The following is a 25,224-nucleotide window of genomic DNA, read 5'->3' on the forward strand; positions in this document are numbered from 1 at the left end:
ATTAAGGCCAAAATGAATGAGACATTGTATCTGTATTCTGTAACGGAAAATAATGTTACAGAATATTCGTACTGCTTGCATTATTGTCAAAAATTATATTTGCTTTGTATGGGTAATTAATGATTTTATTCTTATCATTCAAGTAGAAGCTTTTGGAATTTTTCTAACTCAGTGAATATAACTCAGTCATTGCCTTTTCATATTAAAAATAGGTCATGAGGTGAGAAATACATGTAATATAGAGTCTTTTTCATGGTATATAGTGAATTATGATAGGACATCATCAGCTCAAGCATTTAAATAAAAATGTCACATTAGGAAGGGAAGGACTAAATATATTCTCTCTAGCAAGCTATAAAAAAAAATGGCTGTAAAAATGTAAAATAAATATGACAAAAATTATAATAAAATACTTACAGTAATTCTAGGAAATCCCACTTTTACTGCAGTGAATCCCCAAAAAAAACTTATGTGAGCAATTAGTTATTTTGACTCTGTTTCGTTCATTACACAGCCACTGTCGGGCGACCTTGACCAATCCATGCTTGCCCCTAACATTGAGGTCATTGACCTCTACAACAGGGGGTCAGGCCTTGGTTTCGGCATCGTTGGGGTTCGCGACATCGGCATTGTCGTCAAGACCATCGTACCTGGTGGAGCCGCAGAAGAGGTAGGCAACCATTCAATTCTGATCTAGAAATAGATTGGATAGACTGTTTCTTGAATTCATTCAAATGTCACGCATAGACACCTGTAACATAGATTGTTCTTGAGTCTTAATGACCCAAATGTGTGCCTGCAGATAGATAGGCAGAGTTGAAGACGGGACATGAATTAAAGAACTAACCTAATATACTTTCAATTCAATTTTATTTCACATCTCTTTAAAAACACATCAAAAGATATTCAAACAAAACAAAATTTATGTACATGGCACTATAAAAGAAGGACGAAGGGTAGTGGATGCGAGGAATCAACAAAGGCCATTGGCCTGTCAAGGCTAATCCCCTATTTTACCACACTTCAAGAGAAATATATTAAAAATTAAAAATAAACAAACAAACAGATAATATAACATAGCATTAATTACATAAAACACAACACAACTTATTACATAAATCACATAAGAGGCAATTAGATCGAATAAAACTACTCATTATTGAGAAGAGAAGATTTATATTTTTTTCTGAATGCAAGAACAGTTGAGATTTCTTTGTGTTCATCTGGCAAGCCATTCCAAAGAAAATAAGTTCCCCCTGATACTTTGCATAACTTAAAATATTTGATTAAATATGTTCATTCAAAAGTCAAGACACAAACTTCACGAAGTATGCAGTGTTTTATTTTTTTTCAAGAAAGCTGAATTTCATTCTAGAGTTCGGGAGAGGGCATTATGAAAACTGATCATCATTTGTAGCACACTAATCACTGAATCGTTATGTGAATCTAGGTCATGGCTCTCGTTAAAGTATGCAATTAAACTATGATTGTAGTTGATAAGTTCATGTACGTGGGTGTACCCAAGGTAGTGATAAGGATCTTCATGAACGGACGGAGGCTGCATTCTTTATTTGTGAGTATACATAATCTCAATGGGCAAATCCATATGTACAGTCTCAAGATTTTGTCACAAGATTTAAAAAATTGAATAAAGAGACAGCAAAATGAAAAATGTGCACACACAATGTAAATATGATTATCATAACACAGTATACATAAAAATTGGTATTACATTTTCAGTTTTGAAATTGTTAAAATACATGTAGTGGTAATATATGTGGTTTCAGAAAATATATCATGATAACATAAATGACAATTTTGATATAATAAACAATATTTTCAATCATGTACAGTAAGATATCAAAACAAGTATTGATAGATCCATGAATGACATTGTATGTTGGCATTCATTTTGTTTAATACTTGGGTTACAATAAATTAGTAAAACTGTTTTCTTTTTCTTTAAAAGTATATAAATGATCCATCATGTGTTGAAAATCATTATTTCCAGCCTTTTGACAATGCTGTAGATTGAGCAGTAGGCTAGCTCTGTATACCGGTATGTGCATTGAAGCAAGGAACAAGTACATTGTATTTCTTTCTACCATGTACCGATATGTCTCCCAATAATAATAGGCATTCCATTCTAATGAGGTAATAGTGTAATTGTGCTCCAAAGGTCACCTGTTTAATACTAACAGGTTCAATAGTCCAGAGCAAATCATAAATGGTATGAGTGCTTGTTGTGTTGATCACAACTCAGTGCGCATAAGACATGTTTGGTTTCGCTCTCATGTATACATGAGTACCCAGCTAGTACCTACATGTACATGCGTACAATTGTATGTACAGTGAGAAAGAGCATGTAAATTTAAAATGTACCTAGCAGAGGCCATGCAAGACCATGTACATATATATTAATAATTCATACAAACTTTTAGTTGTATGAACATAAAATGAGTAGGCTGTGCTTAAGCCTTGGAAGACTACTGTATTTTTCATGGATTTCGCATTAAGAATGGCAACGCGAATTTAAAAACCAGCGAAATATGTTTTGGTGTCGCTCAGCGCGAAAAATTAAACATGCGAAAATAACAGCATTTACAGTTGGCCAATAACAATCTAATTCTTTTAAATGATGATTTGATACCCAGTGTTTAATAGCAGGAGGTAGAATCGCGATTATAAGATGAATTGATTTCACATATTATAAGTACATGTATTTCACATCAAGGAATAAAATTTAAAAGGCTGGAAATTGTATTTTTATTGCATGTATGAATATCAGTCAAGAAATTAAGTTGAAATATTCCAAATTCAAAGGAAAATAGGAAGACATGAAAAGTATTATAATAGAAAATCTAGTGAGCTGATTTAAAAGCATTCTTCACTAAGATCGAACCAAAAATAGCTGCATGTGATGTATTTGTAGCATGCCTTTACATGTACTGTAGTAGCGTTTGCAACCGGATTTGTAGGGTAAACTCAGGAAAGGGCTAAGATTTGATAGAGCTGTAAATCTTGGATTTAGTCACTGTCTGTGTTGTTCCAGACCAAGGTGATGAGTGAGATTCAAGCATCAGTGTCGTCAGCTGCAGGACATGATAGAAGGCTTGATAGATCTCCCCTTCCTTTATACTCTAAACTCCGTCTTCCGAGAAAGATACACTGTGTTCCCATTGCCACATGAAGAAGTAGGATAAGTTAGTTATTATTAAATGTGTTTTACATACTTGTATCGTAATCTTCATAAGTTCAGAATATCCAAAACAATTTTGTCTTTTTATCAGATTTCCCCTAAATTTCACTGATATTCATGAATCGTGTTCTACTCTTTTATCATTGAATTGCGTATTTTTACTATTTTGAGTCAGGTACTGTATGTCCAGATTTCAAGAGTTCACCTGAATGTCAAATTACCTGGTTAAAAGGATAAACACACCGTACAGTTTATATTTATACTTTTTATAGGTGTAATTACTGTTGAATTATTTAAGAAGGTCTGTGTAAGCCCTAGAATAAAAATTGCCTTCACTTCCTTGCTACAGCTTTGTGGGTATTCTATAAAAGAAATGAGACGAGGGTCATTATTTATACCCAGAGGTCTTTTTCCCAGCTAGTCCAGAATCAGATTGCTTGCTTGCTGTTCCTCATTCGCATCCAAGCCCTTGAGCCACGCACTACAGCTCTCAAGAAAAGGGCGACAATAAAGCCAGAGCTACGGAATAAACACCTGCCAGAAAGCGGGTCGATCTTTGAATATCATGAATTTTTCAGGTTTAACCAGCTTTCGTCCTTCCAGCATCACTCCATCAAACAAATCCACTCTTTGCACTTGGAGTTACACAATGTTAAAGGCCTAAATGCTTATTCAGATATGAAGAAACAAACACAGCGTTGTTTTTTGGGTTTTTTTTGCGGCAATGGACCGCATCATATCTTTGTAAATGAATGGCAGCTGTGCAGAACAGAGGTCCTGCGTATTCACTTAGCTCAACATGTGGTATAAGATACAGAAATGTGCAGCATATTAAACTATATACTTCATCAAGAAAAAAACGTTGCAATTCATTTTACATGTTATAAAACCGCAACAGCGTTTTTTAGCAGTGGTTTTACGTTTGCCGTGCCATATTGGAACAAGCCTGAAGGTGGTTTAGCATGCCTTATGTGAACAAGGCTGAAGGCAAGGGAAGTCGGGTATCATTAAGTCTGTAAGCTTCTCAGACAATTTAGAAGTCTTTCACCAATCTGTTATTTTCCGTTATAGTCAAATATAGATAAACGTAACTTTAAGGGAAAAGCCAACCTTGATAACAAACTACTCTAGAAGATAGCAGAGAAATCAGAGAAGTGGACTGGTGAAAATGAAATGAAATCAGACAAAAATGAGAAAGTAATGCATCTTTTTACAGTTGTAATCACCATGGGTATGGCTCTTCAAATTGAATCAGTAATGTCTCTGTGATATACATTGTAGCCGTGGACAACTTTCCAATTTTTTTATCACACAAAATGACTAAATTTTATTTTTTCAAAGATGTATGACTCCGGAGGGTCTTCTCTTAAGAGGACCTATAATAATATGCTATCCATAAAATATTTTGTTGCCCCAAGGGAGAATGCACTTAGGAGAAAAACAGATGTTAATGACATTTGTATATGAGCACTGCAAACTGGAGAGTTGTCCATGGCTTTGTCACAATCCACTGACCAAACTGCCAATTTGAGATTCTTATAGACTTTATTACAAGATGATTAAAGCGGATCCTAATCAAATAATTGGTTGAGAGCGTACTTGGACCAGGCATTTGTTTTGCCTATCACGTAATTTTACTAATTATGACTGGTCATTAGTAAATGCTAATGATCAGTGATTAGTAAAATCATATTATAATACATCATTACATAAAACAAATAAAACATCATCTTATAAATCAAATAATACACATCGTTTGGTTCGGGCATTAGTCAAATTACCCACACTCAGTACATTCATGATTTTTTTTTCTTTTCACTTTATTTGTTCATTAATTTTGTTATGTATTTGGTCAGTTTCACAGTAAAGGGTGTAACTTTTATCGACATGTAACAGGGTCAAAATGTTGAAATATGTTTCCATAAACATTTCTACTAAAATCATTATTTAGAAATGTCTAAATTATTGATTTTTTTTGTTGTTCTGGGGCTGAAACTACATGAGAAACCTGGAAAAATAATATTTGCCATTCTAATGTACTCCAAGTCTTTGTCAACTTTTTTGGTCAAACTTATTTGGTCTTTAAAACATTTCAATGCATTTTTCAAATTCAACACAAAATATGACTTTGACTTTAAAATTTTCAAATTTACCTATATTCCAAGAGGGAGAGCAAAGAACAAATACCATTCAGTGAGTGCTAATTTATCAACGCATTTCAAATGAGGAAGTTGAAATTTCTTGTGTGTGTGTGTGTGTGTGTGTTTCGGAGGCTTCAGTTAACAATGTTATGTGTTTCAGAGACTTCAATCATGTTAGCATTGTATAAGTCCCTCTATTCAGTAAGATGCTCATACAAATCTAAATTTATTCTAAATGGCATGATAAATTGTGAACTTAAAACTTATACAAATTTGTTAAACACAGTAAACCAACTTATTTCTCAAGCAACTAATTGTTGTGACTTTTATTACGATTAACTTAAACAAAGAGAACAATTTCCTATGTTGGACTGTCCTTAACATAGCACTACGATACAAACTTAAGAACAATTCCATTTGATAAAACATAGTAGCTGAAATGCATATGTTTCGGAGGCTTCAGGTTAACAACAATGCCTGTTTCAGAGACTTCAATCATGTTAACATAATATGTTGTCCATTAACAGATTAATTAAAATCCAACTGAACTTTTAATGATATGTTAAATTACTAATATAACTAGGATAACACCTATAACATTTGTTGACATTGTAAAAATACTTGTTAATATATGTTACAAAGTATCTTTACTTAATATAAAATGAGCTTTGTGTACAATACGTAACATTGCAAAGTCAATAATAGAATGCATGTGGATTTCAAATCTGTGCTGATGCCAAATATTAAGAGGCAGATTTCCAGGAGTGCTCTTTTCCTCCTTTTGCATTGCCATTGGCATATCCATACTTTTGGGGGAAAATGTTTGCAATTGTTTTGTCTAGGCTTCTTTGGACTTTCTTTGATGCACTTGTCTTCTTCTTCTTCTTGCAGGACTCTGACAACTTCTCAGTGGTTTCTTCTCCAAACCTTTTCATAAGACTGAATCTCTTCCTCCCCTCTTCTGTAGCAGGGATTCCTCTTTCCTCTAATGCCTTTATCTTTTTAAGAGTGGAAGTATCAAGCACAGAACCAATGACATCAGCAAACCTTTCAGGTGTGTCAGGCAGACATGACTGGCATTCCTTGCGCTTTCTTTCTTTCATAGAACCATTTGAAGAAGTGCCTGTTCCAGATTGCTTTGTTGTAGCCAGTGTTTTGCGCTGTTTATCCTTCTCTTTAACAGCTTGTTTTTTCTGCCGAGACATTGAAGCTCTTTTCTTACACATATATTCTTTCATATACTGATTTCGTCTTTCCTTTTTAGTTATTTCATTGTTTTTGTCATCATTAGTTGTTATGCTGGTGCTTAAACCTTTAGTTGTGGTCTCACTTTGCTTCACCAGTCTTTGCTTCCTTCGCCGTTGACGTTGTTGAGTCGCCTTCTTCTCTTGCTTCAATTTCCTCTTGAACCTCGTGGTCCTGCTCTCATCCAACAGCTCTCTGTGGTACTCTCTTTTCTTCCTCTGTCTGTCAACTTTCTTGAGTTCTCCATATATGTCTGGATTTTCCCTTTTTAGCTTTTCGCGCCACAGAGTGGATCTTGATTTTTTACGACTTGGTTGAGCAGGGTTGTCAACAGCCTTGGCAGGAAATGGCATTCTTACTATGAGAGATGATGTTCGTCCCTTCACCATCTTTACCGTTTTCTTCTCTTGTGATTATCAAACCTGTATGAAAATACATAATTTAGTACAGGACTAGTTCAACATGATTATTATTGAATTTGATATTTCACTAGAAAACAATCATTTTGTTTGATTTTAGATGTACATCTTGAATGTATATTTGCATGTGCATTACATAATATTTTATTATTTATACATATTGATATTTATATAGCGCCTTTACATAAACATGCTCAAAAGGCTTTACATTAGTAAATAAAACAGAATAATTATTTTGCTCTCCAAGTGCATACACTGTAAAATGGTTGTGTAAAGCTGTGTAAAGTAATTTAAAAAAAGTTGTGCACCACTTGAACCAAGCCTGGTTCATACAGTACACAACCTCGTTCACATCCCGCACAACTCCACACAAGGCCTTCACACAACGCCTTGTCAAAAAACAATTACAAAGAAAACAAATAAGTTTTGAGATTTCTCTTAAATGATGCGACTGAGGTGCAGGAACGAATGCTTAATGGGAGACTATTCCAAATAGTGGGACCAGAAAAAGTTATATTTTGTTGACCCTTCTTCAAATTGATGCGGGGGATTTGCAGAAGAAGAGGATCTGACCTTGAGCGTTATAAATATCTTGATTGCTGGGTGGGACAAAATAGACTAGAAATATAGGATGGGATAAAGTTATACATGGATTTATAAAAAAATAATGAAACTTTATACATTATTCTCTTATGAACAGGTATTAACCAGTGTAGTTTTTTAAAGAAAGGAGACACGTGATCATATTTTCTTGCATTTGAAACAATACGGGCTGCACGATTCTGGATTCGTGGAAGTCTATCGATATCCGAAACATTAATATTAATCAAGAGAATTGACATTATCAAGACGGCTTAAAACAAGAGAGCGAATAGCGTGATGGCATGCCTCATCAGTTAACATCCTTCTGACCCTATATTTGTTATACAAATGAAAATGTAATGACTACACAGTGAAGTAACCTGTTGAGACATGGTCAAAGAAGAGTCAAGAACAACACCTAGAGTTCTGACTGATTCAGAGGGCTCAACAAAATTATCACCAAGTAACATGTAATTTATCCACATGTCGTGTAAGAACTAGTTCAGTAGTCTTAAAATGTACGTACACTGTACATGTACTGTCTATGGGCACCATCACTAAGAATGCTTAATGTGTACATTGCAAAAATCTTTACGGTAAGTACTTATTAATGACAGACCTGTTTCACTTTCAATCTGACCATGGATTTGCAGGAATTGTCTGTTCAAAATTGTAATTTGTACAGTGATTTCATTCATTGTTACTGGTTTACCATTGTGCATAGCCATAGACCTGTATATGTACATACATATCAGGAGTCTAAATTAAACATTTAGCACTATTACAACTATAAGCCTAAAACCACATGCATTGAGTATGATAAAGGTTGTATATGTACATACATACTAATACAGATCTTAACTAGGCCTCACTATATTTTTAGTGACAAATAAAACTTAAAAACACAAATTCCATTACAATAACACATCAAAACAATGGACAAGTAAAGTAATAAAGGACAAAATATAAAGTTCTTACCTCTATATTCTTGTGGATGACAGTAAGGAAATGAGAGAACTCGGTGTATGCAGTGTTCATGTCTGTCTGGAAGAGATGCTATCTAGTATCAATGTTGCTAGCACATTCTGCATAACAAAAACAATCCTCAGCACTGTTCCTGAAAAAATACAGGACTTTACAAAAATGTCTATGTATTTCGTGTACACCAAAAGGGTCATGCTTTGGGTACTTATGTGCCTGCCAAAATTTAACGAAGTAATCCCTGAAGATGTTTATGCTACCCACGGTAGCACCCAAATAGGTGACTCATATGCCAAAATATCTTTGAATTCTGTTGCTTTATGAGATCACTAGAGATAAAAATGTTCAAATTTCAGAGTTACACCCTTTACTGTGAAAATGATCATTTGCTATTTAATTTTGCTCAGTTCTAAAATCCTTGTAAACATCTTTATCCTACCTTGCATGAAGAAAGAGGCATATCTTTAATGCATGAATTCAGAACAAAATTGTTATTATTTCCATATTTCATGTATAAATAAAATTTAACTGTACAAAATATAACACTCATTACATATGTTTATACTTAGATGTACATGTGCAAAATTGGAGAATATATAAGGGTTTGAGTAAAGCTACAGATACTCATTGTATATAAGTCACAAAATTGTATTTGTGGTACATGATTGTAAAATAACTAGCAAAATAGGAGTTAATTACCTTGTGATCATCATGATTATCATGTATAGATAGAGAATGTTGAAAATTATATTCATACTGAGTATATGAATATCAATAAAATCAAAGACATTGTCATGGTTATAACTGTACAGGCAGGGGGCGTTTTACAAAGATCCTATTAAAGCTGAACTTAACTCTGGCCTTTAACATTATGGAGAGCCTTTTGTAGCCCTAAAATAAAATAAAATAAAAGTATTTTAGACTTTTCATAAATTCCACATCAAGAACATGTCATTTCCTTGATAATAGAAAATATGAATGATTTGAATCAACATTTTATGCCTTTTAAAATAACTTTTACAAAATATTTTCATAGATGCTAATGGCTTTCCTTAATTTTTAAGTCTAACTTAAAGATAAGTTTAACTCTAAGGATCTTTCAGCCTTTTCACACACAGCTAAAATTCTATAAACATGACTAGTAAAAACGTGTTTCGAACGTGTTTAAACTAATCACGAGCCTTTCACACACAGAAATTTCGGTGCGATCATTAATCGTTTCGTGATTAACTACTGCTCGGAAAATGCGCAGTAGTGCCATTGCGCATTGAAGGTCATGTCACATCAATCAAAGCGCATGCTCCATCCAGTTTAAACACGTCTGAAACACGTTTAAACACGAATAACCTTTCACACACAAAATCTCAAGCTCACTAGATACGAACTTCGTATCTGCAGCCTGCTTTTGCATCACGACTTCGTATCTATCCCAACATCGTATAAACGATGTTCACACTGGGAAATTTTGTCTATAAACATGTTTAAAACTGTTGAGTGATTCTAATCATCTCTAGATACGATGAATTTTAGCTGTGTGTGAAAAGGCTGATCGTGAAACGCCCCCCTGCTCATAGACAACTTTGGTACATAAGGTACTAGTCATGAGGGACCTTAAAATCCACAAGCCTTGCTTTCATCCAAGGTCACCTCATCTTTCTATTGCAATGCCATATTCTGTTAACTTGTTATATTCATGTCATATTTGTAAAGTGTGTTATGAAAGAAAGCTAAATAAAACTTGAAACTTGTACAAGTGACCTCAAAATATCCGCAGATCTTTTACACATGAAGACGTCCCACTTTGTGTAGTTTAAGAAGAATCTGGTGTAATTTCAAAGCAATCCTGTACTATAGCCACCACTGATACATGTATAATCTTAAAGTCCTATCAACTATTGGACCAACTTTTTTAAAATTAATAATCATTCTTTTGCCTTTCCATATCCTCTCCTACAGGATGGGCGTCTCCAGAGTGGTGACATCATCCTGCGAATCGGAGAGACCGACCTTGAGGGGATGAACAGCGACCAGGTAGCCTCTGTCCTCCGTCAGTCCGGCAGCCACGTCCAGCTGGTGGTGGCTCGAGGGGCGCTGCCGGTCATCCAGACCTCCCCTGGTGGTGCCCCGCCCATGGACCTGGAGGTGGAGGGAAGGGTAGAGGGGGGTACCAGACTGCCCCCTCAGGGACTGGACCTCCTAGGGCAGGGCCACCTGGAACCAGATCCCCTTCCCGTCTCACCCCCACCGAACATGTCAGAGGTAGGTAGAGGATTAGATGCTAGTTTCAAAGTTGTTTTTGGGGAAAAGCGAAATGATTTGAAGTGAATTCATTTTTGAAAAGAATAGATATTTTTCTTATTTGTTATACTCTCTCTCTTTCTCTTGCTTTTTTCTCTTCTTTGTCTCCTCGCACTCTTATTTATTCTTTTCTCTCTTTCTGTGTGTGTGTGTCTGTCACTGTTAAAATGTGACTGTTTCAACCTCCCCCTCCCCCCTCCCCCCTCCCCCTTCTCCCTATCTCTCATTCTGTCTCCTGATTTATATTCAAGTTGAAGTAGCTAAAGTCTTTCTGATATCTGTCATATTCTCATCCCTAATTACATGGACAATTGGACATGTAGCTTACATCTTGGATTGACTCTTGTGAGGTCTTTGAGGCAACGTTGCTTTGAGGTTCAGCTGGCCAAAGGAAACCAAGGACGTAATCTCTCGATTGCAGGCTTCATCATGCTATCTCTGCCTCAATTCCTTCTTATTTATATCTTGGTAGCCTATTTAATATGCCACATGTTTATCATCCCTTTTTAGATGCCATCTGGTATTGACTTTGGTGAGGTGTTTGAGGTTCAGCTCGCCAAAGGAAACCAAGGACTTGGTCTCTCCATTGCAGGCTTCATCAAGAAGACACCTGATGGTATGTATCATGTGACCCCTGGGGTATGTATCATGTGACCCCTGAGGGTATGTATCATGTGACCCCTGAGGGTATGTTTCATGTGACACCTGAGGATATGTATCATGTGACACCTGAGGGTATGTATCATGTGACCCTGTTGATTTTAAAGGCATTGTTTAACAATCTTAAATCTGAGATACATGGCCCTACGTGTTATTAGTGTCTGTAATACGGTGTCATATAGAAGCCCTAAAAATATTGCGCTTCAAAAAGATCATGAAGTGCCTCAAAAAAGTACCTGCAAGAATCTTTGAGTGACCGGTTTTACCATACTCATTTTCCCCAATAGACTTTAGTCTTTAAAATTTTGATTCCCAATCATAAATATCTTGATAATCAGACAGGCGATCGGCTTGTTAAAGTCATGGGATTTCTGACTGACATAAAAGTTTATAAATGAGATTGCAGCATAAGCTTAATCCAGGATTTTGTTTCAGAATCTGAGGCACTGTTACCAAGTCACTTTAAAGGTAAAGACCAGTAATGGTCATGCGATTGCATTGTGAAAGAAACGTTGTGGAATCGATCAGAAAAGGTTGATCATCTAGCATCTAGCATCTGCAAGGTTCTGGAATCATCAAAATGATAAGAAATTTGGCCCATTCTTCGTAAAGTTACAAGCGCTATACACAGAAAGATGTATACGGGACTACCCTATATCTCTCACACAACCATGAGAGAAACAAATTTAACAAATATATGAATTAGTAGGCGGTTTCCCGGCAATTTTTTTATCACCATGTATTAGTCAAAACATATTCTTTCACATGATTGGTAATGAGAGCTTCCATTTCATTTTTTAAAATTGGGGCGTTACCAATACTGGTCTTTACCTTTAATGCACCATATAACATTGCATTGTTTGGTGAATTTGGGTCAGAAATTTGTGGAACACGTGGGAAGTTCACATGTAACTATAATACATACATGCTAATATATATCTATTTCGCTTAAATGAAAAATATTTACATTGAATGATACAATAAGCTAGAGAATATCATGTCTATAAGAATTGACACTACTGGCACAATATGGTATGTAGTCAATCCAACTGGAGATATAGTATATAGTCACAATTTTTATTGTAAGACTAGATATGATTATAACATGATTTAAGATAATAGTTCTTGGGTTTTTGTCTGACCTGCGTAGCAAAAAGCAAGACATAGGCGCTGCTTTTCCGGTGACGCCGCCGGTAGCAGCGGCGTCAACATCAAAAACTTAACCAAGGTTAAGTTTTTGAAGTTTTAATATAATTTTGATAGTATAAGTTCTTATTCATGAAACTTGAACAGGGGTTATCAAGTATCACCAATTATGATAGTATAAGTTCTTATTCATGAAACTTGAACAGGGGTTATCAAGTATCACCAATTATGTGATTAGTCTTTTAGGTGACAAAGTCAAGTCAACTTAGACTTTCTTGTGGCATCAACATCAAGATTTTGAATTTTTAGCATAATTTCAGAAGTGTTTGTTTCATTTTTGGGGGGCCTGCTAATGGGCCATCTTGCCTATAAATAATGTCCCACTCTCAATTTTTCATCATATCGAATTGCGTAATGCAGGCGAGACCGCCGAGAGTTGTTTCCCTTGTTTAAACATAATTCTAGCACGTTTTGAACATGATATCCACATAATTTTATCATCAGCTCGAGTAATATCATCAATAGATAAATGCAAGTAAACATATTGTACTCTGTTACAAAAATAATGTGCGAGCAATACTTGGTTCGGTTCTTTCACACAGGTGAAGAAACTTCAGGAATCTTTGTGAAGAAGATTTCAGAGGGGAGTGCCGCAGATTTGTCAGGAAATATCAGAGTTGGTGATCAGATCATCGAGGTAGGAGAGTCTCACATGATCTACAGTAATTGAGATGAGATGTTGGTGGTGGTGGTGGTGGTGATGATGATGATGATGATGATGATGATGATGATGATGATGATGGTAGTGATGAGGATAATGGTGATGATGATGATGATGATGATGATGATGGTAGTGATGATGATGATGATGGTGATGGTGATGATGATGGTGATGGTGATGATGATGATGATGGTGGTGGTGATGATGTTGATGTTGATGATGGTGATGATGATGATGATGATGATGGTGATGATGATGGTGATGGTGATGATGATGATGATGGTGATGATGATGGTGATGATGATGATGATGGTGGTGGTGATGATGTTGATGTTGATGATGGTGATGATGATGCTGATGATAATGATAATGATGTTGATGATGATGATGATGATGATGGTGATGGTGATGATGATGATGGTGATGATGATAATGATAATGATGTTGATGATGATTATGATAATGATGTTGATGATGATGATGATGATGATGATAATGATAATGTTGATGATGATGATGGTGATGGTGATGGTGATGATGATGGTGATGGTGATAGTGATGGTGATGGTGATGGTGATGATGATGGTGATGATGATGATGATGGTGGTGGTGATGATGTTGATGTTGATGATGGTGATGATGATGCTGATGATAATGATAATGATGTTGATGATGATGATGATGATGATGGTGATGATGATGATGATGATGATGGTATGATGTTGTTGATGTTGTTGATGATAATGATGCTGATGGTAAATGTTATGATGGTGATGATGATAATGATAATGATGTTGATGATGATGATGATTATGATGATGAAGACGATGTTGATGATGGTAAATGGTATGATGGTGCTGATGATGATATTGCTGATGATGATGTTTATGATAATGATAATGATATATATGTTATTAATAATGATAAAGATGAGTATGATGATGGTGAAGAAGATGGTAATGACGGGTGACAGTGTCATGAGTCACTGTAGATAGAAATCTAATCGGAATAACTTGTTCAAGATAACAATAAGGAAAGGATTTTTTAAGGAGGTAATTGAAAAGAGTAAAACAGAAGATAAAAGAAAGTTAAGTAGGGAGAAAGAGAAAAGGAAAACATCTGATCATTCGTCTCCTTGGCAGGTGGATGCAGTGAACGTGCAAGGGTATGACAACAAGGCCGCTGTGGATCTTCTACGCCAGACGGGTGCTGTGGTGGTGCTTAGGCTTGTTAGGTTCCCTCCAGAACAAGCGGAGGAACCAACCTTACAAGGTAACTAGCTTCTTCCTTCTTCCCCCTTTTCCTTTTTCCTTCTTCTTTTATCTGTTTTCCTTTTCCTTGTTGTTTCGTGGTTGTTGTTTTGTAATATTGTCTTGTGTTTTCTAAGTCTTCGTGTGTGCGGGCAAGCACTGAATCCAATGACCGGGGTAATAGTATATTTATAAAGTGCTTAGAGACATTTGTATTAAGCGCTATATAAAAGCTAAATATTATTATTATTATTCGTAGGCACAATTTGAAACAATTTTGAATTGGATTGAATAGTGTGAGGGTTTTTTTTGGGAGGGGGAAGGGGGAGGAGGGGCACAGGTAGTAAACAGAAGTAAATGCACTGTGGAAATCCTCTTTGACTTCTCAGCCCTGGATTGTTTACTCAAAGACAATACTTTTTAATTATCTTTATCAGTCTTGAGCCATTAGCGGTAATTTTGTTCAAGTGTATTTCAATACCGGTACATGTACAATTTGAAGCAGCCGGCAAATACAAATGATCATACAAATTAACAATACCTTTTATTATCAGAAGTATTGACTTGCAAAGGTAATCTGCCTTTTAATTGTACATCATAATAAGGCCTAAAAAAATAGATGTTGTACTGTTCTTTGTGGTCGACCAAAAAATCTACGGTCGGCTTTTAAAGTTTATTTTATTCTATTTTTTACCGTTTTTTGTGAGAAAAAAATTATTAAAGCATTCAAAACTGAGAAATATCAGCCCAAAGAGGGAGGAAAACAAAATTCTGACCATCCGACCCATGTTTTGGCACCTAAAGGGCAATACAACATCTTTTTTTTTTTTAGGCCTAAGGTTTCCTATTTTTCTTTTCAACTATTATTTCTATCGTTCATCTTTATAAATCATTATTCATCCGACCTTTTGACCCCTCCCATCCCAGCCCATGCCGCACCCCTGCCTGATCTTGCCCCGCCCTCTCTCCATGACGACATGGTACCGGCCATACCGGAGGTCGCCATGATGGTTGCCTCATCACCGTTCAGTCAAGGAGGAGATGATGGGGAGATGGAACAGATAGGGCAGATGGAGGAGAGCTTTGGTAAGTCAACTACTATTTGCGAGTAATAATATTCTCATAATTAAGATTGTATAGTCATAATTGTTACAGAAGAAATGCAGGATGGTCTATTCGTCCTTTCACACAACTTTATTTTCCCTCTTTTTGTTCTTCATATTTTTCTTCTTCTTGCAATATGCCCTTATAAATATGAACAGCTTGATTTTGATGAAAGATTTGTATGAAATTTTCACTATACTTGCTTGAATTATAATTGTTTCAAATAGTTGTCTTCTCTTTACTTTCTTTGTTGCACTTTCCCCATTCTCCTTACTTAAAATACTGTACATGTTTAATGATGTCTCCTCTCTCTCTCTCTCTCTCTCTCTCTCTCCCTCTTTCTCTCTCCCTCTCTCTCTCTCTCTCTCCCCCTCTTTCTCTCCCTCCCCCTCTTTCTCTCCCTCCCCCCTCTCTCTATCTCTCCCTCCCCCTCTCTCTCCCTCTCTCCCTCTTTCTCTCTCCCTCTCTCCCTCTTTCTCTCTCCCTCTCTCTCTCTCTCCCTCCCCCTCTTTCTCTCCCTCCCCCTCTTTCTCTCCCTCCCCCCTCTCTCCCCTCTCTCCCTCCCCCCTCTCTCTCTCTCTCTCTCTCTCTCTCTCTCTCTCTTACTTTCTCAGAGGGTGAATTGAGTCCTGAAGAGGAGATAGCTATCATGGCTCTATGGCAAGGCTTGCTTGGACTGGAGAAAGATATTGTGGTATGTAATCAGTCAAATGAATCTCAGTTTCTGACAAAAATGTGTTCTTCTTACATGTAGTTACGGACATTATGTTATACCTTTTTTTTTAGCAGATGTTTCTGCATTTATTGATAAATCAAATATAAAACATTCAAATAACAATAATAGTATATAATATAATTGATTTACATAAAGAGTGACAACTTAATACACACAAATAAAAATGCATAATTGAAATAATTGAAAGCTTGAAAGTATGGGGGTAAGTAAAAATAATCAAGATAAATGCAGAGGCCAACTATCATAAGCAAAGATGCTTGATTCGATAGCAGCCTTAATGGGATAGTTGAGTTCTATTGCAAAGGGTGCTACACAAAATCATTTTTTGTGAGATAATGAAAATCTGAGTGTCAAATTTGAAAGAACATACAATTTAAATGACAAAATCATCTTTGTTTGATCAAAATCGGTTCAGAGACGGCTGAAATATCCATAAATATAACAATTTCTAATATTTGTGTACCACCACAAATATTAGATAATTTGAAAAAGCTGTTGAAAAAACAAAATAGCACCTTTTACATTGTATTTCAGCCAATGCAGATATTGGATTTTTTGTTGGCTTTGTCATGTTGGTTATATTACGTACAACCAGTCGGCCCATGTATTGTTTATTAATTAATTAACGGTCACCATATTTTTTTAAAAGTGGAGCTGAATTGGTATGATCGTATGGGCTAAATTGTACACATTTTGGGGTCTAAAATTACCTTCATAGCAATTTTAGGTCCCAAAAGGGCACTAGAAATGTTATAGATAAGAAGAAGAGCAATAAGCATGCACTTTGAAGGCATTTGCCGTCTGAAAACAGAACTCGACTATCCGTTTAAATATGCACTTTATAGTGTTTAAAATACATCTATTTGTCAACAAGGAGTGATTATTCTAAAACTGCACAAATTGGGACGTCTACATGTGTAAAAGATCTGTGGATATTTAGAGGTCATTTGTACCAAAGTTTACTATGAGCTGGTCTATAAGGCTCAGAACTGGTCCCTGAATGCAACACTGATATTTTTATAAACGTAATGCTTCCTGCGAGAAATTTCAATTATTTAAACATATTTGTGGCTTACACCCAGTAAATAAGATCGATTGATCGATCTGTATTGAAAAACAAAGTCAGAAAAAATCTTGGAACCAGCTGGATATGAACCTGGATCTACTGCTTGCCAGGCAGCGACTCTACCACAAGGCCATCACTGGTCCATGGCACAGTCACGATGAACTAGAAACAAATACCCTTGTCTTGATGTCTTATCCTACTTGTTTTTCAGATTGCTCAGCTGTCCAAGTTCCATGAGGGTGGGAGTCTCGGCATCAGTCTAGAAGGAACAGTGGACATTGATGAGAACGGTCAAGAAATCCAGCCACACCACTACATCCGCTCCATCCAGGCCGAGGGACCGGTCGGTCAGAATGGGCTCCTGGCCAGTGGGGACGAACTTTTGGAGGTTCGTATTGTCTTTCTATTTACTTAACCAGAAAGGATTACACAAATAAGATTGTATGGCACTACTAGGACTAGTGTTGTTAGTGATATAACAAGAAAGTGGATATGTGGGGCTATCACTATTCTCATTGAAAAACACAAAGAAAATCTGTTATAGTTGTAAAGTACACAGTGTGAAGTTTATTTATTGAGAAGCCTCCTTTGGATTTTTTATTTTTTATTTTGTGCATGTCCTTTCAAGCTTGAGTGAAACAATCTGTGAATATATGTATTTGTTTGATCATTTTGTTGTATTTGAAATTAGTCTGAGTGCCGAATTGTCCAGTTTTATGTAGCGGTAAGCTTGAATTCTTCACAAAACTTTTGCAACCTTTTTGGTAAGATATTCCCAAACGATGATGGAACAAGACGGCCTAACAGAACCCAAAATGTAAGTAGAATGGTGTCACTGTGTGCACCTGGGTTACTTGTGTTCGACACGATTGATAAATGGTTTGATATACACTGGAGTGGGTATGAGGATGTGAAACATGGTAGTATGCCATGCTGTGGTGATGGGGGAAGATCAGTTTAGGCCTTAACGTTTTGGGGCCTTGATGTTTTGTGGCAGGGTAGATCACTTCTTTGTGCACAAAGCATTTGCACTACTTTAGGTCTTGAAGTTTGTTTGTTTTTTTCTTTTTCACAGAAATGATTTGAGTACAGTCAACATGAATCTCTTTGTATCTCTTTGTATCAAGGCACTTAATACCCTCAGATAAAATTAGTTATCCTCACCTCCCCTCAATGATTATCATGAATATGGAGTTAAATAGAGGTCCCCCCCCCCCCTTCTGTTGGGAAGGGGATGTCCATAGGGGAATTGTTTGCAATCTTCATGGAATAGAATATTTATAAGAAAATATACAGGGAACTTTTCAGATTGGCCACCCATAATCAAAGGCATTTGTCTGCTGGGGTAGAATTACAAGGTCGCTACAATCTTAAATTTAATGAAAAGAAATAACATCAGATTCTTCAAATTGGCAACACATCTATTAGCACATCAGTTGATTATCGTTCATCCTGTAGGTCAATGGCATTCGTCTGCTGGGGAAAAACCACGAGGCGGTCGTGATGATCCTCAAAGATCTTCCCCAGCACGTCCGTCTGGTCTGCGCCCGCTCCGCCGGCCTCGTCTTCCCCCAGGCTGTGATGTCGGACGAGAGTCTACCGTCCATCGAACATGCCACCAGTGACAGCGACGATATGAAGCTCCCTGACATTAGCCTTGGCAGCAGCAGTGAGCCAGGGGAGGTGGAGGCGCAGTTCTCGGCCAATGTGTCTGCAGGGGTAAGTATTAAAGGCATTGGGTAACTTTGCCTCATATTCTTAAAAAATCCTGGATTTAGCTCCTGCTGCAATCATAATTATAAACCTTTAGGTCAGTCATGGGGATTTTTTTACAAGCCAATCGCCTGTCTGATTATCAAGATATCTATGATTGGAATTAGAAATTTCAGAATTTGTTTTTGGTCTTCAAAACACTACAGTCTATTTGTTCTGGTTGTTTGGTAGATTGCAGATGAAGTGTACATTCATCTATACTACATCTGATTCAATAGATCTGTTGCATCTCTACATTATATGCACAGTTAAAGTGCCCATTACTGAGCGTCTGAAAATTTAAAGGTAATATACAGTTCTGGCAATGACGAGAAATAAAATATCACAGGTTCAAACCACACTATTTTGCAGAAAATTTAAAGTAGAGCCAAAAGCCAAGGAAGTCAAGACAAATTAGTGAGTTGACCCAACCATGTGTCAAACACAAGAACACTTGATATTGAGAGGGGAAAAATGGTGAAAGTAAAACCAAAAAAAAGAACATCTACAGCATTTCAAACCGGTTTAGAAAGTACTTTCCACTAGTTGCTCTTGAAATGTAGTTCCTTGACTAGAACTATAGATAAGCTTAACTTTCTCTAAACATTGTTTTCTATAAGCCAGTTCATAGCTGCAGTCTGAGCATGAATAGATAAAGGTCATTGTAGACCAAATTGTGAAATACACGGAGACAAAATACTGGATAAGTGCTCATGAAAGTTATGTAATCATTTATTTATGCACAAGCAGTGCACTCCATGATACACAGGTGAAAGTAATCTTTGAAACGGGGGAAACAAAGGCTATTTATGTAGCACCTCCGTCGCTGTAGGAGTGAATATTTCAAAATGTACAAAGTTGAACCTCTCCATGTTTGAAGATCTGTGGATATTCAGGGTCACTTGGGACATGTGCTAACCATGAACTGGTCTATTCCCTTTCCGATCAGAAGGAGATGACGACCCCTATGCTCCCTGCCTTGGATGACAGTGGAAGTCCTCTGGACTACAGCAACCACACCGAGGCCAGCCAGGATAAGGACTCCATGTGGAGCGATGAGATTCAGTACATCGAGCTGGAGAAGGGAGATAGAGGACTAGGGTTCAGTATCCTAGACTATCAGGTACGTCTTAATGTGGAGCGATGAGATTCAGTTCATTGAGCTGGAGAAGGGAGATAGAGGACTAGGGTTCAGTATCCTAGACTATCAGGTACGTCTTAATGTGGAGCAATGAGATTCAGTACATTGAGCTGGAGAAGGGAGATAGAGGACTAGGGTTCAGTATCCTAGACTATCAGGTACGTCTTAATGTGGAGCAATGAGATTCAGTACATTGAGCTGGAGAAGGGAGATAGAGGACTAGGGTTCAGTATCCTAGACTATCAGGTACGTCTTAATGTGGAGCGATGAGATACAGTACATCGAGCTGGAGAAGAGAGATGGAGGACTAGGGTTCAGTATCCTAGACTATCAGGTACACCCTTTGAATTTGATCTTTCACATTTTCTGTAGGTCTTGTTTCTTAAAGTAGTCACCCGAAGAATCAAAAGTGTTTTGATTTTTTTGATTAATTTCATTGATCACTATGTACAATCAGTTACAAAAAATCTAATGTACGAACAACTGCTACACTTTGTGTTATAGTGCCCAGGCATACCTGCCAACCCTTCCGAATAATCCAGAATATTTTGATTTTCTGGATTTTTAGGACCAGAAAATTTGGACAATTCTGATTTTTCAAAATTTCGATATTTAAAAAAAAAATAAAATAATTCTTTATATTTTTTTTAATGGTGCTAAAGCTTTTTATCATGTGCCGCCCATTCGAGAGTTCAATTATTGCGTGCGCTGTATGGCTGCATGATCGAGCAGCCAATTTGTATTCAGTTTTTTGTACAGATTTACCGCATATTGCCAGTTACACTGCCGCTGCAAGTGCGATTCTTATTTTCAAAGGCATGTCGTGCTAAAAAATTCTTAATATTTATTTTCAAATTTTGGCAGGTATGCCCAGCAAGGATGTAGCCAGAATTTGATGTTGGGGGGGGGGGGGGGGGGGGGGGGGTACATGTAATCGATCAATGTCCTGGGGAGGGGTCTAAAAAAGTTCAACCGATCTTGGAAATTTGTGCTACGTGCCTGATGCCCAGGTTACCTCAATGTTTTTTGATATTTTATTACCTACCTATCATATGCATTTTTATTATGATACAGGATCCAGACAATCCTGCAGCATCGGTCATCGTCATCCGATCCCTCGTACCAGACGGTGTGGCAGAACAAGATGGCCGCCTCATCCCCGGAGACAGACTTGTTTTGGTCAACGAGTCCAATCTGGAGAACTGCACACTGGACGCAGCCGTCCAGGTCCTGAAAGGCGCCCCCAGGGGTATGGTTACGATAGGCGTGGCCAAGCCTGCTGCTGGGATGGAAAGCGAGGAGGTATGTCAAAATTCAGTTTTTGCTCTTGGCCCGTTTCACAAAACTTGTCATCAGTGACAAATGACAGTTTTTGTTATAAGCTAGTTAAATCCTTGCTTCTGATTGGTTATCATCGGATTTGTCACTGATTTTTGTCAATTGTCATTGAAAAAAGGCCTTGTGAAACTGGTCCCAGGTTTTTGTCTCATCTTTTCAATCTGTTGACCCATGCTTATGGAACAAACTCTTCTGAGAAATAGTGGTAGTGGTGGTTATTTCACCTGAGTGCTAAGAAAGCGTGAATGCTTGTAAGTAAGCAACCAGACCGCTGACGGCTTTAGGTCCTCTCCGAGGGACCTGGTAATGAGGATTAATGCCTTACCAAAGGGCACTAGCGCATCGCCTTGGTTTGGAACCCGGGTCACCGGATTGCGAAACCACTGCTCTACCAACTGAAATATTACTTCACTTGACCTCTTTGAATAACATCAGAGAACTTACCTCTACAATTAGTATTTTGTCTTTAGACTATAAAGGGACAGTGCTTTGTATCATCTCTAAAAGATGCTATATAAATCCAATTATTATTACCACTATTATCTATTGTAGGTACGTAGCATGTTCGCATATCGCAATGGTACAGGGCTATTTTGAGTAGCGAAGATTACTGGTCTTACCTGTGTGTGGCGCAGGCTTATGCAACATCTCAAAGTTAACATATCACTGAGTCAGGCATTGACAAGCTTAAAAATAATTCATTCAGTTTGTTATTCAGACTATGCATAGCACGATGTGTAAATGCATAAACCGTAAAGTGTGAGGTAGCAGTAAGACCTTTGAAAACAATTATTGAAAAGAAAAGGTTCTTACAATCCGTTCCATGGATGGCACTAACTTCCTTGTTACCCGCAGTCTTTGTCTTTGTCAGGCAGATTTTTAAAAATATCTATGTTATGTAACATTCTTCCAGGCCACAGATCAGTTTTTATCATTTTGGGCCTACGCTATATGTAGTCCTGGGGAGTGTTTCACAAAGACTAAGATTGACTTTAAGTTGGACTTAAATATGGCAGGCCGTTCATGCCACTGTTTGCTCTCACCATTTACTGGCATTTGTCTCTCAAGGGACGTACAAATCATGGTCACATATCTACAGAATTTAAAGTTTTTGATAATTCATTATTGAAGGAAAAGATAATATCTAAAGATCATAATGGTGAGAGCAAACAGCTTGGCAAACAGTGGCATTGATGGCCTGTCATAGTTGAATCCAACTTCAAGTCGATCTTAGTCTTCGTGAAACACCCCCTGGACCTGTCATATCTATCATCCTGATGAAATTTGAGGAAAAAGTATTTCTGTTTGTTTGCATAATTGTCTGAGTGACAATACTCCATCATACATGCCAACTGTTCAGATTAAAGAGGAACATTCCTCTTTTTGGGAGAAGATAATTATCATTTTAATGCAGGTGTTCCTCTTCCTGTACAAATTTGTCTGTAGTATTGAATAGGAGAGTTAGGATTGTTCCTCTTTTTTTTTTAAATAGCATAATTTGTACAGATTTCTGATTTTCAAATGTTGGCATGTATGCTCCATAATGCATGGTAAGTATTTGAAAACAGTTGAAAGAGAGAAGATAAGATTAATCTAATGTCTGAGTGACAATACTCCATAATGCATGGTAAGTATTTGAAAACAGTTGAAAGAGAGAAGATAAGATTAATCTAATGTCTGAGTGACAATACTCCATAATGCATGGTAAGTATTTGAAAACAGTTGAAAGAGAGAAGATAAGATTAATCTAATGTCTGAGTGACAATACTCCATAATGCATGGTAAGTATTTGAAAACAGTTGAAAGAGAGAAGATAAGATTAATCTAATGTCAATTGTTGTTTAAAGATGTTCATGCGTGGGTATATAGTCGTTCGTGGAGTAGGCAACTTGGCGAGCACTTCATAACACTGAGCCAATGGGTATTACTCTCCTGTGCGTATGTCCGTATGCTGCCCTCTATATACCAACGCTTGGGCAACTTTAATAGCTTGAAAGCAGCAGAAAGTATCTTCTTTGTCAAACGCTGTTGTTTTTTTCTCAAATGTTGAAGACAAAAAAAACACATTGCTTGTATCTTCCTCAGACGCAGGTGGTAAGTGCCACGCCCACCACAGTCCAGGAGTCGCCACCCCCGATGCCTTCCACCACGCCCATGCTACCGGACGTTGACATCTCGCCCCTGGCTGCTGGGATGATGGCCAAGGAAGCAATGGAGGAGGCGGAGAGGGAGTTAGTGGAAGCAGAGAGGGAGATGGGGAAGGAGATGGAGGTGGAAGTCAAACCAATTTCCGTAGAAGGTATGTTTCATTATTAAAGGGACTATGTGACATTGTTCAGATGAGAGTAAATGGTGCTAAAGTAGTTACTACATTGCTAGATGTACAATTAAAGATATTCTGAAAGTTTGATTAAAAACAGATCATTATTAAGGATAAAAAATGGGGGAAAACTGATCTGATTGATTCCTTAATTCTCCCAAGGTGAATGTAAATCATCACAATGCAATAAATTGGCTCTATATTCCAGACATTTAAGTGTTGAAAGATTTTTAAAAGCTTGTCTTATGTATTATTTACGCGGAAAAACAGTTGGGAAAATTCAAATATGGTGGGGAGAATTCACTGTTAGAGGATGTCGCACAGTGAAGCCTTTTAATATCTTGGTGGTTTGAGAATTTTTCAGGACTTTTTTGCATGTTAAAGTGTTAGTACAGTAGAAGGAATATAATAAGTATCATTTCTGACAAAAATTATGCATTTTTTTCATCAACCTTCAACAATGTTACTGAGTCACTTTGAAATAAGTATGATGGGTTATTGGAGAAATGTAAAGCAAACTGTGGTTGCGTCACTCATCATTAATGGGTACAGAGTTGTCTGGGAAGGGGGGAGGGGTGTAAAGAGGGAGATAGAAAATGCAGAGAGGGGAGATGGAAGGGAAGATAAGCATGTTTCAGTTGAAAGTATGCAGCCGGGGGATTGACAGCTTTAAGTCTTGTCCGAGGGACTTGGTAATGAGGATTGATACCTTACCAAAGGGCACTAGCGCAGTGAATTAATTTCAAACCCTTGACCTCCCAGTTACTTACAAGACCACTGCTCTACCACTAAGCCATCATATCTCCATGTATTATTATCCTCCCCCTCCCATTCTTTCTCTTTACAGTACCTACAGAGCCAGCAATAGTGGCAGCGAAAATATCTGTTGCCCACAGTGCCCCTCCTGCACCCCAACCAGCCGACACCCAACCCCCAACCATGCCCCCCGATCTGGTGTCATCTATAACAGTGTCGGACGGCCCCAAGCCTCAAGCACCGATGTCTAAACCCCCTCCACCAGTCAAACCCGGTGTTACTGGAACAGTGGCCATAGAACAGGTAAGATGGCATGTAGAAAGTGGTGCGGTGTTATAATCCTTGTGGTGTTAACACTAACACCAAGCT

General features: G+C 37.3%; 1 protein-coding gene across 1 annotated transcript in view; it reads left to right on the forward strand.

Moving 5' to 3' along the window:
* The window catches only part of LOC105437347 (multiple PDZ domain protein-like), a 67,598-nt gene that overhangs the window by 15,790 nt on the left and 26,584 nt on the right, over positions 1-25,224 (forward strand). The window contains exons 5-17 of the mRNA XM_030996902.1: positions 515-670; positions 10,524-10,826; positions 11,376-11,481; positions 13,274-13,368; positions 14,535-14,664; positions 15,570-15,728; positions 16,361-16,440; positions 17,760-17,936; positions 19,007-19,267; positions 20,250-20,423; positions 21,516-21,743; positions 23,865-24,078; positions 24,947-25,158. Coding sequence (XP_030852762.1) covers positions 515-670; positions 10,524-10,826; positions 11,376-11,481; positions 13,274-13,368; positions 14,535-14,664; positions 15,570-15,728; positions 16,361-16,440; positions 17,760-17,936; positions 19,007-19,267; positions 20,250-20,423; positions 21,516-21,743; positions 23,865-24,078; positions 24,947-25,158 — 2,295 coding nt within the window. The remainder of the gene's footprint in view (positions 1-514; positions 671-10,523; positions 10,827-11,375; positions 11,482-13,273; positions 13,369-14,534; positions 14,665-15,569; positions 15,729-16,360; positions 16,441-17,759; positions 17,937-19,006; positions 19,268-20,249; positions 20,424-21,515; positions 21,744-23,864; positions 24,079-24,946; positions 25,159-25,224) is intronic.

Source organism: Strongylocentrotus purpuratus, unplaced genomic scaffold (genome assembly GCF_000002235.5).
Source record: "Strongylocentrotus purpuratus isolate Spur 01 unplaced genomic scaffold, Spur_5.0 spur5_scaffold_3, whole genome shotgun sequence".
Classification (NCBI taxonomy): domain Eukaryota; kingdom Metazoa; phylum Echinodermata; class Echinoidea; order Camarodonta; family Strongylocentrotidae; genus Strongylocentrotus; species Strongylocentrotus purpuratus.